Source organism: Stylophora pistillata, chromosome 6 (genome assembly GCF_964205215.1).
Source record: "Stylophora pistillata chromosome 6, jaStyPist1.2, whole genome shotgun sequence".
In the NCBI taxonomy this organism is placed as follows: domain Eukaryota; kingdom Metazoa; phylum Cnidaria; class Anthozoa; order Scleractinia; family Pocilloporidae; genus Stylophora; species Stylophora pistillata.
The window spans coordinates 3,545,260-3,565,281 of NC_142524.1; the positions used below are offsets into that span (position 1 = coordinate 3,545,260).

Here is a 20,022-nt window from a genome sequence, read left to right on the forward strand (position 1 = left end):
ACCTTGCTAATTCAAGAAGTTTTTCTTGATTTTGACTGGCTAGCTTAGGGTAGTAGTCGAATTTCCTTGGCTGATGGCTTAGAGCGCTTAATCAATGTTGTTCATTAAAACTGTCCAATTTGGCGAAATAAGCCACAAATAAATATGTCTTATTCGACGTTTTGTGGTGTAGTACCGCTGACTATTTTTACGAGTTATGCCGTATTTTTACGAGCCCGTAATGCGAGTTAAAATACAAATAACGAATAAAAATATTCAGCGATACTACACAACAAAACTTCTAATAAGTTATTAATTCTCTAACAACCAAATTGTTATTTCACTGCGGGCGAATTTCGCGAATATTTATTTACGGAGAGTGCGTGACAGAAGTAACGAGGGGCCGTAAGGGGGTTTCACGTGAAACGTGATCGGACTAATTTATTTTCTGTGATCCGTAATCTAAAAGTTTTAAAATTCGTGAACCGTGAATGATATGATTGTCGTGATACGTGAAACAGAGAAATAATTTTCCGATACCCGTGATAACAAACACGAAAACGACCTTTTTCCGTGAACGGCTACGAAGACCCCACAAAGGAACTCTCCAGGTGATCGCCGTGACTGTTTTCTTCAGCTTGCGTGACCAAACAATACGGTTTCGCATGACCCGTTGATCCAAAAATAAAGCTGATGCGACCTTTGACACCAACGATCAGGTCTTCAGATCATTCATTGTCTGACGTGTTGTCTTCATTTCTCACGACCCACAGTGTCGAAGAGCGAAGTCAGCGAAGAGCCGTTTCGTGTTTTAGAAGGGGTTCTCTACTTCGTTGATCCCAAATCTCCTGGGTCTTTCAGTTTTCTTGGGGGAAAGGAAAGGATCAGAATTCCCCTGAAAAGAGAACATAATTCCCTTGATGCCCTGAAAAGGCATATTGTTGAACACGCGGGCCTCAAGGCCGAAGTTGAGAAGCGGGGAATAGGGTCATCTATTGATCTTAAGCTGTGCAGACTAGCCAAAGGCGCAAAAGGCAGTAAAGTTTTCTCAATCAATACACAAGCGCAGTGGAACATAAAAAGGCCGCTTTTTGTCGATTCTGCAGTTTTACAAGGTTAGTGTTTTCATCATGAAAATTTGATGAGAGATCATAATTTATGACACGTGTTACTTGAAAGTCACGTGTGTAAGGTATCTGATATCCATACTTTGTTTTAATTCGCGTTAATTTCTTACATCTCTTAGGGCTTGTTTACATGGAGATAGGGTGACCCCCCCTAGGAGGGTCACCCTTCTAGAAGGGGCAAAAGATAGCCCCCGTTTACATGCAAAGTCTTGTCCCCAGGGCTATCGCGATTATTGAATTTGGCACCGAGGGAGATAACTGCGCGGTCGCTAAGTACAAAACAACTAAAATGGCGGACAAACGAAGTATTTTTGGCGGTAAATTCAATTTTCCTTGCGCTTGCCTCTTTGGCTGCGGTTTTTCAGAGCTGTGGGTTCTTGCTGTCGTATCCCCTAATAGAAAAACGCCGACAAGAGCGAATGGCGCTACAGGTAGCCGCCCAGTACAATGTTGCAATGCGACGAATAAGGCATGTACGAAGGAGAGCCATTTTGTCGCCGAGGGAGAATTTGGCGGAATCATGGTCGCACAGAGCAGTGGCGAAGGACGCTTTTCGTTTTCCCTGTGAATTCTTTGATTTTTCACGTGGCAAGCCGTCTTACATATCTTTCCGAGTCGAGCGGCTTTCTATGGTACTCTCGTCGACCACTAATTCATGATCATCTATGTCTTGTTTCGAAATGTCGACACTGTTGTCCTCCGACTGTTTCAAACTCTGTTCAAACAATTTGGCCCCCACAGAACGGCGAAAATATTCCTCGGGCTTATACGTGCGCGAAGCCATTACAGAGTTTCGCGGCAATCTGACAGTAAACTGAACCCAATATAAATGTCAAAGTAGATAGACAAAAGATAAAAAGGACGCAGTCAAAAGATTATTATTTGATTAATTAATTTTATTGTCATTATTTTCTTTCAGTCAATGTTCTTAAAAAGGAAATCGTCTTTTCGAAAGATTCCCCGGTGATAAATATCACAGTTGCTGGTGGCGAAGAACAGCAAAAGAGCAAAATCAGCAAACGAAAGCCAAGAGGTGGAAGGAAAAGGTCAGCTTCAAAGGTAGAGGGCGACCACCTTGTAAAGCACCTAAAACAGGGCGAAAGTGTTGAGCGAAATGAACGACAGACCAAGATGTTGGATGATCTAAATTTGGCTATGTGCGACTAAAAGAAATCGTTAAGAATTTTGGTTATTATTAACAGCCATGATTTTTCCTAAAATTTTATCATTTTATTACTATAATGGAGACGATGATGATAACGATGATCATTTAAATCGTCTTTAATGTATTTAGTGAGTTAGCCTTTCAATGTGTTTGTAGCTCTGGCCAGTATGTTCAATAGCACAGCGGTCAATGAATTTACTATAAGGTGTGGTCGTTGCCAGAAGTTAAAGATTGTACCAACGGACAGGACTCTGTAGACTAAAGCTCGATACTTTAAAAAAAGTACGTAAAATGTTGAGCATTATCCTTCAAGCTTGTCTGCAGAAACATTTCTATTTAAAGCTTCGGAAGTTTTACTTTGAAGTATCATCATCAATTTTACTTTAAAAGAAAACCACTGGAGAAGACCATCCAGAGAACTTCTGTATTGTCAAAGAATAAAGCAGGTGTTTAAAATTCATTGTTTTCTTAAAAAAGTAAAGATTACTGGAGGTCATATATTTGTTGCTGCCTTACAGAACACTTTAATACAGCTTGTCAAAACCGTCGAAACGAGCAAGATAATGCCAAGAAACAATGCAACAATAGCTGGAATGAAAAGAAATATGGAAGCCTTCCTGAAGAAGAGTGGAAGCCGCGGAGGAGATCAAGAAAGTCAAAGGGATGGAAGTGTAATGTGAAACGTCGGTTCACCTAAAGGAATATCAGGGGGAAATGACAGTGATCGTGATTTAGAGTTAGACAACATGTAAGAGTCTTTCACATTATTTGTAAGACTGTGATATTATACTAACCAATCTGTCACCATCAGCCTAAGTAAAACATTTCTTTTCCTTTTTTTTTGTTAAAGATCCTCTGATCTATTTACTTCTCGATGTATCTTAAGGTCTTTTGCAAAACGGCGTATTTAGTTGTTGTTATACCGATAGTCACAAGACAAGATGAATCCACGTTTATAATATCAGTTCTAATTGCCAACTTTCAAGATTGAATGATAATATCAGTTATTAAAACTTTTAAGACTTCAGTAGTCAAGTGGATCGTGTATTTTTTATACTACCTTGCAATTACAGATTTCGAGACAATTGCCCTAAGGCAGCGGCGTCTGCAAACGAGTTTGGAGACGTGGCACAGTGTGACAGTGACAGAGAGATTGAAGAATTCAACGAGAGACTGAAATCTTAAGCGACTGCCTGTCTGCTGCAGAGCAAAGCTGTGAAAGCGAATCTGACATTACCAATCACGACACAATCACGAGTTGAGCGCTTTCTGAAATACATTAAAACGACTGTCAACAATATTATATATATAAGGTCAGGCGACAAGTCTTTCTCATGTGTAAGTTTATTTTCCGTGAACCGTGAAACTCGAAAATTAATTATCGTGTTTGGTGATTTGCGTTTTTTAATTGCCGTGAACTGTGCGCGTGACCCCCCCTTACGGCCCCTCAGTAACGAAGGGGAATCGAATTGGCGCGTTGTCAGTGTTGCTGTTTCTATTTTAAACAACAACAAACATATGAAACATATGTGTGAACTGCGGTTATGAGACGTATATGAGCACGATCCTTCGCAGTAAAGCACTATTTGAGCAATAGTGAAAATCAGACCTGAAAAAAATTTCAGGCCTGTACGGGATTCGAACCACTGACCTCTGCGATACTAGTGCAGCGCTCTACCAATTGAGCTAACAAGCCAACTGGGAGCAGGCCATCAAATTAACCCGTAGATGATAAATCAAACAACAACAAACATATGAAACATATGTGTGAACTGCGGTTATGAGACGTATATGAGCACGATCCTTCGCAGTAAAGCACTATTTGAGCAATAGTGAAAATCAGACCTGAAAAAAATTTCAGGCCTGTACGGGATTCGAACCACTGACCTCTGCGATACTAGTGCAGCGCTCTACCAATTGAGCTAACAAGCCAACTGGGAGCAGGCCATCAAATTAATTCGACATAAACCCGTAGATGATAAATCAAACAACAACAAACATATGAAACATATGTGTGAACTGCGGTTATGAGACGTATATGAGCACGATCCTTCGCAGCAAAGCACTATTTGAACAATAGTGAAAATCAGACCGGAAAGTGCTGCGAAGGATCGTGCTCATATACGTCTCATAACCGCAGTTCACACATATGTTTCATATGTTTGTTGTTGTTTGATTTATCATCTACGGGTTTATGTCGAATTAATTTGATGGCCTGCTCCCAGTTGGCTTGTTAGCTCAATTGGTAGAGCGCTGCACTAGTATCGCAGAGGTCAGTGGTTCGAATCCCGTACAGGCCTGAAATTTTTTTCAGGTCTGATTTTCACTATTGTTCAAATAGTGCTTTACTGCGAAGGATCGTGCTCATATACGTCTCATAACCGCAGTTCACACATATGTTTCATATGTTTGTTGTTGTTTGATTTATCATCTACGGGTTAATTTGATGGCCTGCTCCCAGTTGGCTTGTTAGCTCAATTGGTAGAGCGCTGCACTAGTATCGCAGAGGTCAGTGGTTCGAATCCCGTACAGGCCTGAAATTTTTTTCAGGTCTGATTTTCACTATTGCTCAAATAGTGCTTTACTGCGAAGGATCGTGCTCATATATGTTTCTATTTTCTTCAATAAACGATGAAGTGTCACTGTCGTCTAACTGCCTTTGTTCGTTCGATTTCTTTAGTAAACTTGGATCAATCTTCGCCGGCCATTCCGACTCTTCGTCGTCAGAAAATGATTTCAATTGCCTGCCATTTTTTTTTGTAACTAATAAGTCGCTTGCGCGATGCGAGAAAACCTGTCTAACCGGTTCTCTGGATTACAAATACTGCGTCACATTTGTACTCGTCTTGGAAGTTTTTTGTACTCTACGAAGTGTAGTTGGATGATAAGGGCTTTTAAGAGCCAATCATATCTGAACATTTTGTAATTGACAAATCGTGTTTGACATTCAAGCAGTAGATGCATTGTTGCAAAAATTTGTGATAAATGAAATTTGTTTGACGTTCTTAACCGAATTTTCTTAATTTTCTTTAAATAGATTAATTTCGTCTCGACGATTTGATTGGAAATCCATTTTTTAGCCTTGAAAATGATATATTCGACTTCAGTTTCAATAATCAATAAGCGAAAAAGGGGAATTTTTTTTGTAATCAATAAGCTTATTGCATGGGATGATTATTTACGAAATAGCATAAAAGATAGGATTCTGAAGTTCGAGTGTTTTTCATTTGCTGGAGAAGTTTGGCGATCTAAGTACTCCCCTTATTTAGTTTATTCTATAGCACCATTTTACGATTTCCTGCCCTGATTACTAACTAGCCTTGATATAAAATTCCCTTCTTGCGAGTTCAGTCACTTTTTGGAGATTTTAATTCGTTTTAGAAGCCGTTATGAATCTAGTTGATAAATAGACTGGTCGTTATTTAGCCCCATGAACCTCTGTAGCATTGCGATGTTAATTTTTTACCAAATTACGAACTCGTTCCCCCAGTCTTTATAAAAAGTTGAGGTATCTTAAGAAGTTATTTCACGAAGTCCAAGGTCAGTTATGGGATCAGTTTTAGTAGATTACGAAGATTTTTAAAAATGTCAAAATACAAGAAAGGAAGTCTATATATGCGATGTAATACGACAAAACAGACAAAACACTTCAATTCCTGTAGGCTTTACAATAAACAAAAATTTTGAAATTCTGACCTTTTTTAAGTGCGGAGTCAAGACAGGCAGAACAAAATGCATTCAAAACAAAATACACTTTTTTCAACTCTTGATGACTTTATTAGGTTGTTTTGTCAATCAGCCAAATGATGAATTTTGCATTTTCATTTATTTACTTTACGTTTTTAACGGAATAAACAGTACGGCCATTCCGCGGCTGAAGTGGTCTGTAGTTGTCACACATGGCAGGAGATCCTTGGGATAACGACCTTTCAACACCCTGAACTGCGACAACTATAAAGGAAAGAAATAAATAAAGTGAGCCGCCAGCTTTGATATATTATCTTTCATAAACAAGAAACTAGCCCGGACTACTTCTACCAGAATTCCTACCCTTTTTCTCAAGTAAAAAATCAAGTTAGTTGGTTTCACTCATGTAATGTTCGAATAGATTGTCGCGAGCTTTACATCCTAAAGCCGAAATATTTGAGCCGTTCGACCCATGTATTAAAATTATTTTCAAAAAGAATCACTAATCAAATTAAATAAGATTCCCTCTGACGGAGGGCTAACGCTCGAAACGTCGGCTTTGAAACTCTTTACGGTGGCTACTTTACATTAACAACTCAGTTGATAAAAGCAAAATTACCAAGCAATTAGATTGGTTTCGTTTCAATTATTAGTTGTGTCTATCCCTATCTCAATCAAACAGTTGCAAAACTAACAATTTCCTATTTGCGACTTTGCCATTCTCTTTTCCCGCTCTTTTCCATGGCTTTGGTTTAAGTTCAAGAGAATATCAGTTGATATTCTGTAGCCTCGGGTCATCTTCTCATCTATTCTTATTCGTTGTTTTAACATTTTTGCTTTGGCTCTACAACTCACAATCCAAATGTTTACTTGTAAGTGGATGGTGAGAGATATTCAGTAGCGGATGTAGGGACAGGGCTGGATATCATTGTGGGTATTTTACCATTTATCTGACTACAAAATGCTTGCATACTTGTCTTGATATATTTCCCAGCTTATTTAGGTCATCAAGGTCTGCCCCCTGTCCCCTAATCAAAAACTCCTCGATACGCCCTACTGTTTGATACTTACCTGATAGTCCGTGATACGAACTCTTGGTTTCAAGATAAACCACAACACGTTTTCGCAGCAGGGAGGGGTGGTTAGGGAGCCAGTGTAGTGGTAATAGTCTGCTAATATCAAGGCTTTTTGTTCATTAATTTTGTGGGGTATAAGATATATCAGTTTAATTCGGACCGACTTCTTAACTGTAGTAGACTCATCTGTAAACACAATTGTATTTTCAATATTAGCCAATGTATGACCACAGTATTAGGGATCGCCATTTGGTTGAAACCAAAATCACGACATTTAAAAACGGAATCAATGGGAGTCACAAAAGAGCTAACTATGAATCTTTGTATACATTGCATCATTTTAGAGCTTGGTCAGCTGTCAACATATCTTGAAAAGTTCTCACATGCTGTTTAAGTGGTAAGTAAATATATAGGAGGAAAACTTGCCGACATGCTGGAATCTAATCACCTTATCCTTTTGCTAGTTAATGAAATATGACTGACGTACCAACATCGATGATCTTGTTCAGCTGATTTGCAAATCTTCTCAAAATCTTGTTACCTCTCGTAGCTATAGATACCTGAACAGTAACAGAAAACAAGAGTAAGAACAGAGCATCACTTTAAAATTACGTTACAAATGATTAATTCCCGTTTTCTCACCATACTAAGAGAAAAGGTATTCAGTTTTATGAAATATATTGATCCAATGGAAGTCAGTTTTAGAAAGACATATTCCTAAGACTCTTGTTTAAGATTCGGAATAGGATTCTTGAATGAAAAGGGTGGATATGGAAGCTGGATTGGCGCTATTTCAAAGAGAAAGCGTTTTGATATTTACGAGGAAGGTCTTGGAAAAATAAAGTTATCCCTAGGCTGTCTTTTCTACAGCCAAACAGCTCACTAAAATTTAACAGTTTACATTCCCCTGTACCGGGGCACTGCTCCTTCCTTCGAAACACCCTAAAGATACCGAAAAAAGTCAAGCCCTAAATGCACAGTTTGTCATGTTACAGCTGGCCTCTACTGAACCTAAAATAACATTCGATTCATTCAACAGTTTTCTGTTGTTTGAAGCAGTTTACTAGACCGACACCTTTTCCTTAACATCCTCCAGTTTGACATTTCCTAAACACGTCCGCGCGAGACAAATTCAAATAACAAAACAGTAAGGTAAATATGAATCACATGTTATCAATATTTACCCTGAGCCAAAAGGCTACCACTGCGTATTGTCCATTTTTGTCTTCAAATAGAAAATGAACCTGGAAGGAAAGAAGAAGTTGAAAAAAATAATATTTGCTTTCATTTTTAACCAATAAGTATGCGATTTTAGTAAGGATCTAAATGACAAAGGGACTGAATAAAAGGCCTCTGGATCCTTCCAAAAATCAAGAGATGATTTTTTGGTGTGTCGTGTGGCAAGAATACCTTGAAGCCTCAAAGAGCTCTCTGACTTAAAAAAAAAAAGTTCTCTTTTGGAGAAAACAACTATGTCGCATCATATTACCTCGCCAGGATAACTTTTGCCATTACGTGTGTGTTCAGATCCCTCGCCGTTTTCACATCCGAAATGCACATGGAACCCTACCAATCGGTAGATATCTGTGAGCCGACTCCCTTTAAGTCTAGCTGTTCCCTTGTCCTTATCTACAGTAAAAGAGGGATAGTTTCCATTGTTTTTCAGTTCCCCTTCAACCAGGCCTTCAGGGTTGTCGAATTCTATTCTCAAAGTTCGGAACCGTCTGTTCGTCACCCGAGTCGTGTCGATGTCGATCGGAGATTGGCGGTTACCGCCACATAGCTCCCATTTATTATACCAATCTGATGGACTAGGAACTGCAGAGAAATAGAGATCAATGCTTTAATCAAGAATGTCCTTAACAGGAGGAGCAAGTTCCAGAGACTCTTAAATTTTTGTATAAATGGAATTTTAACTCTACCTGTCGCTGCGATTTAAGATAATGAAGAGTAGCGTAACTGATTGGAAGTGCCTTATGATATTCAATTTTCTAAGGTACATTTCTAAAAGCTCCAGATTAAATTACAGTCTTGAATAAGGAGAATTACCTTCCTTAAAACTCTCTCCATAGCTGAAAAACTCACCATCTGGCACTGTAAGATATCAAAACGGAAAGAAACTTAGTGAATCATCTGTGATCTTTACGAATTATTATTCTACATACATACATACATACTTTATTAGCATTCCCCTAAGGGCTTTTCACTTCTAAACAATACAAATATATTATGATAATAAATGAATAAAATTATGATTTATAAAAAACCGTCATTAAAATAATTCTCTAGCATGAGTATTTTCAACCTTTTTTTTAAATAGTGTTAAAGATAACGGTTTAAAATCGTTGTCTAAATTGTTCCAAATGTTGACTGCTCTGTGGAGGAAACGTCGCTGGTCGGACTTTGTCTTACTTGGGGGAATATCAAGGGATTCTCTGTTTCTAGTGTCATGATAATGAATAGACTTGCGCTTTCGAAAAGACTCACATAAGTATGTGGGGACCAGGCCCTTGATGCACCTAAATGTCATTACAGTGTCTCGGTGGTGAAGATGCTCATTTACTGGTAGCCATTTGATTTCGTGTAATGCAGGTGTAATATGATTAAATTTCTTGGTGTTTCTAATGATTCTGCACGCGAAATTCTGAACGGCTTGAAGCTTCTTGATGTTTGCGGCAGTTGTGTTTGACCAAACGGTAGAGCAATAGAACAAATTGCTTAGTACTAGAGCGGAAATGATCGTACGTAGTGTGTCCCTATCAAAACTGTTCTTTACCCAGTTTATTTGACAAAGTTTGGCTATGCACGATGAGGTAATTTGATGAATGTGTTGGTCATAGGTTAAGTTGTTATCTAGAATTATTCCGAGATCCTTGGCGTTGGATACAGGTGTGATCCCTTTCCCCAAGAAAGAGATCGCGATTTCGTTAGGAAGCCTGCGCAGTAGTTGTTGTGTCCCGACCATTAGGAACTTGGTCTTTTCAGGGTTAATTAATAGTTGATTTTTACAACACCAAGCAGCCACTCGTCTTAAATCTTCCTGAAGATCGCGTTTTGCAGACTTGGCATTTTTGTTTGGAAAAGATAAGAAGATCTTAGAGCCGTCTACGTAGGACTCAAGATTGCATACTTGAGGAGCGAGTGGAAGATCACTGATGTAAATACAAAACAATAATGGTGACAATATTGCTCCCTGGGGCTACCAAAGTCCAACCCCTCGTCTTTGCCGCGGTAGCCGGAAACAGGTATGTGGGGGGTTGCTGTGTAGGGCGAAGTATGGTGGAGGGCTTGTTTCCCCCCGGCCGCTTCGGTAGCCATGAAGGCCTGCTGAGAACCCCGAAGCGCCAAGCCAACGTGGCTCCGGTGAAGCTTGGAGGGCTAATCACTCACTAAGTGGATTAAACTGATTACAAAAACCATAGGAAGCAGGCACAAAATCACATCCGTCAAAGGTCAGGAGAACGTCTCCTCGGAGACTAGTATGACGAATCGTGGTAAAAACCGAAAGGAAGCTACGAGGCCGACCCCCCTCCTTACCCCCAAGACAACAACATTGGTCGGTACCTGGAATGTCAGGACTATGTACGAGGCTGGAAAGGATGCACAAATTGCTAATGAAATGACCATTTATAAGCTGGCAATATTAGGCCTTTGTGGTGGACTGAGTCGGGCTACGTAAGGCTTTGCGTACGGTCCGACATGGACATACACTGGCCAGAGATCATAAGGAATGAAGATTTGTAGGGAAGAAGTGAACAGAAACGAATAGACAACCAGATTAGATGGCGCAAATGTGGTTGGATAGGGCACACCCTGAGAAAACCAAACAGCAGTGTTACCAGGCATGCACTGAGGTGGAACCCACAGGGGAGGAGAAAACAAGGCCGTCATAGAAACAGCTGGAGAAGAACCGTGGACAAGGAGGCGGCCAAGGCAGGCTACACCTGAAATGAAGAAGAAAAGTTGGCCCGGGATAGAAGGAGATGGCGTGAGGTTTCCTTGGACCTATGCTCCACAGGGAGTGAAAAGGGATAAGCATTGCTCCCTGGGGTACGCCATGGGTGATAGGGAGGGTTGATAGGGAGGGGTGTAGATGCGGATGTGCCAATGCGGACCGTTTGAGTTCCATCAGACAGGTAACTCTCAAACCATTTCGTGGTTTTATCGGCGGCGACAAGGCTCAACTTCTGTAATAATATAAAATGGCTTATACTGTCGAAAGCTTTTGATAGATCTAATAGTATCAAGGCTGATAGTCTATTATTGTCCATGGCATCCAATAATATTCTGGAGGTAATAACATTTTAAACTAAGGGAAATTAGCATTAACTGAATAGCCACAACACATCGACATCTGAAGTCTACATGTGCATCAAGATAAGAACATTTTCAGTGGTTTTCACCGGAGTAACAATAACGCTCAAAATGTCAATATTTTGTTTCTTTTTTTCTTCTTTTTTTTTCAGAGTCATGCACAAATCGAGATGGAAAAGATGATAAGAATTACATATCAAACAAACATAACCCAGGCTAATTGATTTCTTTATTCATAATTCATTCTAATGCACAAATTCAATATTGTTGTGCTCACGATCCTTTTCGCATTGACTGCTCATTGCTACTCCAAGCCCGGATAACAATAACCCCAACAGCAACATTCTTTTAAAGATAATCATTGAAAAATTCAAAGTGAATTATGTAAAATATTTTTACATTAAAAGGAACTGCAACTTTTGCACAGATCAGTCACGAATTGGGAAAACTGAAAGGTAAGCGCGTTTTTATCAATTTTTGTGTCAATGTTCTTTAACTAACTGCCTGTTTCTACTGCATACTAACAAAACTTGGTTGATGAATAGAGTGACATATTTCTGTGGAGCGAGTGCCCCTATCTGATTGAAAAAGATTTTTCAAACTTCAGTACCAACCATTCTTTCTCTCAAAATTCAAATGGAGTGTTCCCTTTCATCATCGGAATATATTCGAAACTTGAGCAAACTACATATATCTTAAAAAAAAAAAAAAACGCTAGCATGAAATAAAAGAAAAAGTCCTTATACCATACGTCCGTCCACGAACATAGGTTTGTAAAATAAATAAGAATCAGCTGCAAGATTGAACTACGATCTGTGATCAGATCTCCAGTCATCAGAATTTTTCACTCTTAGTTGCAAGTTAAGTGTCACACCTTTCAGAAATCAGTAGCTTTATCTTTCATCGGCTAGAGTTACACAAATGAAGTGTGGAAACGATATTATTTTAGTTCAGTCGCCGTCTTCTTTTAGTTAGAAATCTAGAGTATTCGTAGTTTCAATGTGCATAAGAAAAAAGAACTGTTATAGACTAAACTACTGGGTTTTGGTGGATTATTTAACACGACATAAAAGATCTTAACACCTAAAAAGGCTGCATTATCAAAAAATGAAACATAGCATTGTCGATTACTTATTGTTAAATCTGTAATGACCTACCGAGGTCGATTTTGGTCTCCACCTAATAGCTAAGCTTCGTCTCTGTACCAGAAGTAACTCGATGAAGTTTAAGGATCAGGGATCATGTTTATATACTTATCTGAGAGTATTAAAATAGACGAAAATTACTTCACTAAGAGTAGTAGTATTCATATAGTATCTAATGTTACTTGATAATTATAATCGGGAGTATCAAAATAGGCCATCATGATTGACCTCAAAAACCTGATATTTAACAGAATCAGTCTATTATTTTTCTTCCTTGATACTGATCATGAATTGATGACCTTGGTTACAGAACGTACACAGAAAATTAATGAGACTAATATCGTTTAAACGAAAAATAGGTAGTGAATACGTCATGAAACAGATATTTAGTGGTATCAGTCTTATATTGAATTAACGTTTTTGATACTGACTATTGTGAGGATCAATGGTTACCTCATAAGACTGATATTGAAAATATACAGTCTTACAAATTTATAAGTTATTGGGAGTAACATAATAATCGATGTTCTGGTGATATTTGATGCAAGATTCAGTTTTAATATTCTTTGCTTTATATTCCTTTTCACTCTCTACTAGGCCAAAAAATGGCAAACCTGAAGATTAAGATATTTAAAAAGGATGAAATCTAGTCTGGTGATTTATTGAAGATTTATAACATCTTAATTATGGATAACAAAATTAATATTTGTTCTTTGTTTGGAGAGCTAAAATAAGCTTTCTTTATGTCATGATACGTTTATTCTGGAACACCAGTCTGATATTTATCTTCACTAATTAAAAATAGGCTATAGCTTCTTGCTAATCATTTAATGATATTAAGTGGCCGGCCTTGTTTACACAAACTGTATTAGCTTCTAAGTGAAGGTGTCCGAAAGAAAACAAGGAACGATATTAATCTCATTGATGGGTTACAAAATTTCAAAATCGCCGACAAAATGCTGAAGTTTAAATGAATCGATCTATCCCTGTTTAAATCTATTACTGTGGCCTTAAATGCTTAATTGTCTCTATCATGCGCCTTGAGAGTCAAAAGAAAGTATATATTGTGTCCCAGCAATGCTTATATAATTTAAGAACGAAACAGATATCTTGAGATTCTGCATTTTATATTTTCTGTATTGTCCAGGTAATGTTTGATGTTTTTAGAGTAAAAGAAGACAAAAAAAGAACTTAACAGATATTGTCTGGCAGCCGGCAGAAATATTTTTTAAGAGAAAGAATCTTGAAATACTGCGTTTAGTAAATATGTTTTGATGAAAGATGATGACAAAGGACAGCATAAAGAAATGATACACTTCACTGCTATGGTTGCCGAAGTGTGTCAATATTTGATGTCGTGTGTATACGTTTGATGATTTAAAATATATGTGATTTTGTTCAATACATTCGATAAACTTGTAGGAAAATTCGACAAATTCACCTTGATATTCATTCGATAATTCATGCAATATTCATTTGATAATACATGCAATATTCATTCGATAATTCAAGCAATATTCATTCAATAATGCACTTGACCTATCGTCCGTATTTGGGATAGAAGGCTAGGCTACTGGTTGTCTAAAATGGCGGAACAAATTGAATGGGAGTCTTTGGCGCTTAGCCTGCTCAATTTACTAGATAGATGTGAGATAGATTCTGAAGAACTAACATATTCTATCGCAGCCAATGTATCCAATGGTGTTGAAGTGGCTCTTTCAGTTATTATTTTCATGGCCGATACTGTTAACAATGAACGACAGCCTTTGTTTCTTGAGCTTCGCGAATGCTTTTGCGAGATTCACCGATACTGGTGGCAACAACTTACTGAAAGACTTTGCTGTAGACTTGGGCAAGCCGTCATGTAGCTACAGGGCACGTGATAATATTGAATGACTGTAGCTTGAATTATCGAAGGAATATAGCGTGTACTATCGAAAGAATATTGCATGAATTATAGAATGAATATCAAGGTGAATTTATTGAATTTTGCTACAAGTTTAACGAATTATTGAACAAAATCACACATATTTTAAGTCATCAAACGTACACACACGACATCGAATATTTACACACTTCGGCAACCATACACTGCAATACCATAGAAATGTATAGTTCACGGCTGTATGCCTATAAATTAACCTAGTCTAGCGCAAGTTCATCGAATACCTTTTTCCCATTTCAGTATGTTATGAGTAGCGATGTTATGAATGCATGTATGAATAGGCTACGACTTCAAGTCTTAAGAGCGTGTCCACGAGAAAACAGGGCAGAGGGTGATAAAGTTCAAATCACCGATTTGGCTCAAACTTGGTAAAAATACTGAGTAGTATGAATTAACAAATGTGTGAAAATCATAGGTCAAAAAATTTAATTTCCTGGGAGATATAGTGTCCCCCTTGGAAAACCCACTTTTCCTAACTTTGCATTGCTACAGTGATAGATTGAAAAGCCATCTGCCAATTCAATCAACTGCTAGGCTTTAAGAAAATCGAACTGTTTTAACTTTTTCATTTCATTCGTTCCCTTACATCTCGCTTAAGTGAAGACAACTTTTTCTGGTTTTGACAAAGTCCAAAAATAAGGGTATTTTAAGGCCCAATATCTCCGATGACCAACCATTTCTGATCATTATTTCTACATGGGTAGTGAAAGCCATCACTGGACTTCCAAAATCGGTTGTAAAATTTCGGAGAAACTGATTTAATCACCCGTGCTGACTTTAAATTTACATCTAACTCTCGCTTTTTAATCTATAACATCAAAATTCCGTAAACTACATATTTGTTTTATTAACCTAAAATAGCTTGAAATTACAAGAAATTTCTCAGAGAGTATCGTTTTAACACAAACAAGGAGAGAACCTTTGAGGAGAGAACCTTTGAATAGCGAAAGTTGAGCTCTTTTTGAGAAATTTTTTCGCAGGTATATTAGGTTTATTCTCGAGTAAACGTAGAATTTGATGTTGAATGTATTGTCGTCATTCAGACACAAGAGAGACTGTCTCTCCTTCATTACCAAAGGTTAACTGAACTTTATTAACAAACACGTTACACATATAGAAGTAGAAGAGTTAACTGACTTATAATAATATTACAGCTGCAAGTATTTCCAGTACAGTATGATTACTGCGAGTAGTACATTTACTGAATTAAGTACAAAGTGCTCACCTTAGAACCCATACTAAGCTCGCTGTCAATAATCAAAATAAGTGCATGTATAATCAATACACTACAATGAACATCAAGGGCGCATTTAGTCGAACTTTTTGACCATAGTTAGTAGAAATCTAGGTAGAAACTTGATAATACATACATGTCTCTGTGGTGCCTCAGTTGCATCTATTGGCTTGATATAATTTGCTAGATAAGTAGTCATTATCGCGCCTGCAATTTTATCCAGCGGTCAACTTTGGTATTCATTAGGCATGTTGTGTTTCTAGTCCACAAAGTTTAAAATGTGAAGGTGTAGTATGATCGTCCGGGTGAGTGTAGTCCTGAGAAGGACTGTTGTCGGTGGCAGTGACTGACGTTTCGACAACCTGTGCGGAAGTCATCATCAGAGTCAAGTGAATGATTGTTGTCAGTAGAATGTTCTTATTCCAGTTCGTGTGAAATGATCGGTTGGTTTTGCCGTGATGTTATTGGCTGTAAGACTCAAGTGACGTAAGTCGGTCGTGATTGGTCTGTTTCGGTCTGTCGGTAAAGCTAGGTTGTTCTTTTTCGGTCGTTTGTGATGTTTATGTCGTGAATGAGTCGTTTGTATGGGGCGGGTAGTTGTTGACATCTGTTTAGGGGAGTCTGTTCTAAGTTAGTAAACCAGCTTTATTGTTTCTAAGTTAGTAAACCAGCTTTACTGTTGTCGGTTGCCACCGACAACAGTCCTTCTCAGGACTACACTCACCCGGACGATCATACTACACCTTCACATGTTACCCCCGGGTTCAAACCATTTACTGCAAAGTTTAAAATGTAACACAGATTACGGTCAAATATTTGACTTTTTATTTGTTAAGCTTGAGTTAGTTGCTGGTTCACCGAAAAACAAAAGAACAGTGATGTATTGGTCTCCTCTCAGCACAAGGAAAAAGAAAATGGTTAAAAAACGGACACGTGTATAGAAATCACTTACATATTTTATCGGAAGTTTTCTGCTTACATTTGATATGTTATCGTTTGCTGTCTGCTGTCATATCTGGCCCCGGAGTGCATAAATATATTCTGGCAGCCTCTTTGCCCCGGCCACATTGTAACTGGTTATATGACATACACGCTCAACCGCTGAATAGTTGCCGGCTTGGTAGAGGATGGCGAAGCGTTGATCATGTGGACGAAGAAGCTAGGAGAACCAGTTTGCCGCGGGATGCAGTGATCCTTTAGCAACCTTCCAACGTTGTACGTGTTTGGAAATCACCAATATATATAAAGCACAAGGATGCATCATTGTCGAAGTTATCCAATTCAGTTAAAAAATGATTATGAGATCAGTTTGAAAGAAGACATTTATCATTCTTTAACGAGACTATCCTAGTCACACCACCACCGACTTTCTGTGGTCGAAGATATATCCTATCCAAGACTTACGGTTTCTTTCCATCTTCGTCCATCCGAAAAAAAATCGTACGCGCACCTGCTTTCATGAAATCCTGGCATATAATCTAAGTGAGTATTCCTTATAGGAAGTGTCAGGAGTTGGTAAGGCATAAAACGACCGAGGGTTCTTCAGTTTTTAATTTATCGGGTATCGGATGCCTCAGCACAGGGAAAATGTCTACGTGGTCTTATTTATAAGGCATCAATCAACAAAAGATTGTCAGTCCTGTTCAATATTCTCATTGCTTGTCTAGATATTGGCATCTAAAGTTGGTGTAGCTAAAAATAATTTGGATATATCAACAAAGTTGAAATGGTAAATTGGCCACCGTAATGATTACAAAAGCTGACGTTTCGAGCGTTAGCCCTTCGTCGGAGCGAATAGAGGAATTGTGGGTTGTGTGTGCTTTTAAAGGCAGAAAATGGAGCTACGTTATTGGTGGGTGCATGGCAACGAGAAAAACATGAATAAAAATATGCGGGGCGTATTGCGTAAATGGACGAAAACAAAAACTTACATTTTCCTCATTTTCCTCCCCCACGGTGGAAAAAAAGCGGTAATTTCACTTGGAAATCGTTTTCTTGGACGTCAAAACAACCTTGCGCCATAATATTTCTTGTTGGTAACTTGCAATGTTTGCGTCTTGACGACCTCAGACAATTTTTCGAAAACACGAGGTTCCGATAACTGGCAGTTCATTTATTGAAATAGCGAAGGGGAGGATTCTAGTTGCGTTTTATATACACTTTATACCTGAGATGTTCGCAAATACGCGAGATTCGGTGTCGCAAAATCCTGCTCTCAACGAAATGTACTCAGCTTCTGACAATGTCGCTGAGTCTCCCTCAATCTTGCTTGTACACGGTTTCTCTTATCAATTGCTTTGCCAACTGTGCATTTTAACATTTTCGGACTTTAAGGAGTTCGAGGAAGCAGTCTCTGCCCTACTTGAATCACTAAGAAAAGTAAAAGCGTATGATGCACGATCCTCGCAGTAGATAGCGCTATTTATGCAATGGCGAAAATCAGACCTGTACGGGACTCGAACCACTGACCTCTGCGATACTAGTGCAGGGCTCTACCAATTGAGCTAACAAGCCAACTGGGAGCAGGCCGTTAAGTTGATTCGTCATAAACCCGTGAAAGTGATGAATGAGATAGAATGAATATATGAAGTTCATATATTTTGAACTGCGGTATTAGATAGTGGTCCGAGTCCCGTACAGGCCTGATTTTTTCAGGTCTGATTTTCGCTACTGCATAAATAGCGCCATCTACTGCGAGGATCGTGCATCATACGTATCTAATACCGCAGTACAAAATATATGAACTTCATATATTTCATTGTATCTCATTTATCACTTTCACGGGTTTATTACGAATCAAGTTAACGGCCTGCTCCCAGTTGGCTTGTTAGCTCAATTGGTGGAGCGCTGCACTAGTATCGCAGAGGTCAGTGGTTCGAATCCCGTACAGGCCTGATTTTTTTTCAGGTCTGATTTTCGCTATTGCTTAAATAGCGCTATCTACTGCGAGGATCGTGCATCATATGTATCAGCATTATTGTCTTTATCACGCTGAAGAAATACAAAGACATGCCTTACATTACCGATGGTTGGACTGATCTGATAAAATCCTGATGATCTAGTGCCAGTTGATTGTTCAAACATTTCTTGACTATAAGTCCACTGATTCACTTTCATAAAGTTTGATAGAAATTGTTCGTGAAGACTATCTTTTGGTTGGAGTCTGGGAACCCCTAAAAAGAATCGATCGATGACAACACGAGCATCATTGACAGCGTTCAATTTCCAGATGAGATTTGCGTCATTTAACAGTTTGTATAGGTAATCACATGATTTCGAGTGCAATTTGGAATAAATAAGTACGAGTTAATTTTTTCAAAGACCAAGCAGCGCGAGGGCCGTACTGGGAGAATATCGGCCTGAGGTCTTGACGGTACGGACCGAGCGCAGCGAGGTCCATACAAAAAAGACCGAGGGCTGATATTCTTCCAGTACGGTCCCGAACGAGCTTGGTTAATAAGAGATTTATTATACGACTGAAGTTCAAAGGGACACAAGTGCGGTATCATTCGGGACCATTCGGGACAGTGCCAGGTCCAATACTTAAAGAATATTGGACCGGCAATAGAGCATTTTGATTAGTGGATTTTAGTCATTGGCCCTCTGACTGCCCAAGTCGTGTAATAACTATTAATAATATACATGAAAAAATACGAGGTAGCTTCTCATAACTCTGCAGAAGAAAAGCGCGCGCATCACGTGTAAAAATAATTTATTCAAACCCTGCAAGTGACATTGACCTTGACATTGACCTTGACATTGACATTGACCAATCATTCTGACCAACCAGAATGTCTGGTTTGTTTCTTTCTTTGCACTGCATTAACTCTCTTCTGCACTGAATTAACTGAAAACTGCATTCATCTTAACCAATCAGAACTGAGAAATTTTTTCATGTATATTATTATAAAGTAAATTGTAATTGCATTGGTGGCAACATACGATCTTCAAGCTCTTCGAAAAATGAATAATGGTTGAGAGGAATGATTACGTTTACATCATTGTTTCCGGTTGTTCACAGACGTCGTGCTTCAAATCCAGCGTTTTGATTTGCATTAGCTATTCTATGGTCTGTATCCAGGTACCATAAACTATTTTTGGCGACGCCTCTTGAGTAATCATTACTGTATTCAAGCAAATTTTTCAAATTTACAACTTTGTGTAAATTATCCGTATCGTAAACAATTTTACCTCCGCTCTTGATAATCATCTGTTGAATAAGTGAATGAGCACCATTGATTACTGTCACTCGGTCTACTCCAAAGGCAGTACCATCGTTTAGCTTTTGAACCTGGAACTGGACCTCGAAGTAAGCATTATACCAATAAAAAAAAAAACTACTTCGGTCAT

General features: G+C 38.6%; 2 protein-coding genes and 1 pseudogene across 2 annotated transcripts; 1 reads left to right on the forward strand and 2 right to left on the reverse strand.

The window, feature by feature from the left end:
- Positions 1 to 144: 144 nt before the first annotated feature.
- LOC148727755 (uncharacterized) lies at positions 145 to 3,301 on the forward strand. Its single transcript, XM_088763096.1, has 4 exons — positions 145 to 217; positions 699 to 1,094; positions 2,026 to 2,165; positions 2,790 to 3,301. Exons 1-4 carry the CDS (start codon positions 145 to 147, stop codon positions 2,949 to 2,951), a joined length of 771 nt encoding a protein of 256 aa, XP_088619222.1. The 3' UTR covers positions 2,952 to 3,301.
- Positions 3,302 to 4,713: 1,412 nt separating this feature from the next.
- LOC111339020 (carbonic anhydrase 2) lies at positions 4,714 to 9,999 on the reverse strand. Its single transcript, XM_088763097.1, is given in 8 exon segments — positions 4,714 to 6,180; positions 6,183 to 6,222; positions 7,030 to 7,220; positions 7,522 to 7,594; positions 8,219 to 8,278; positions 8,524 to 8,852; positions 9,084 to 9,128; positions 9,522 to 9,999. Coding segments are annotated over 8 exon segments (1,296 nt in total). The 3' UTR covers positions 4,714 to 6,100.
- A 2,986-nt stretch (positions 10,000 to 12,985) lies between these two features.
- On the reverse strand, positions 12,986 to 20,022 carry LOC148727756 (uncharacterized; annotated as a pseudogene).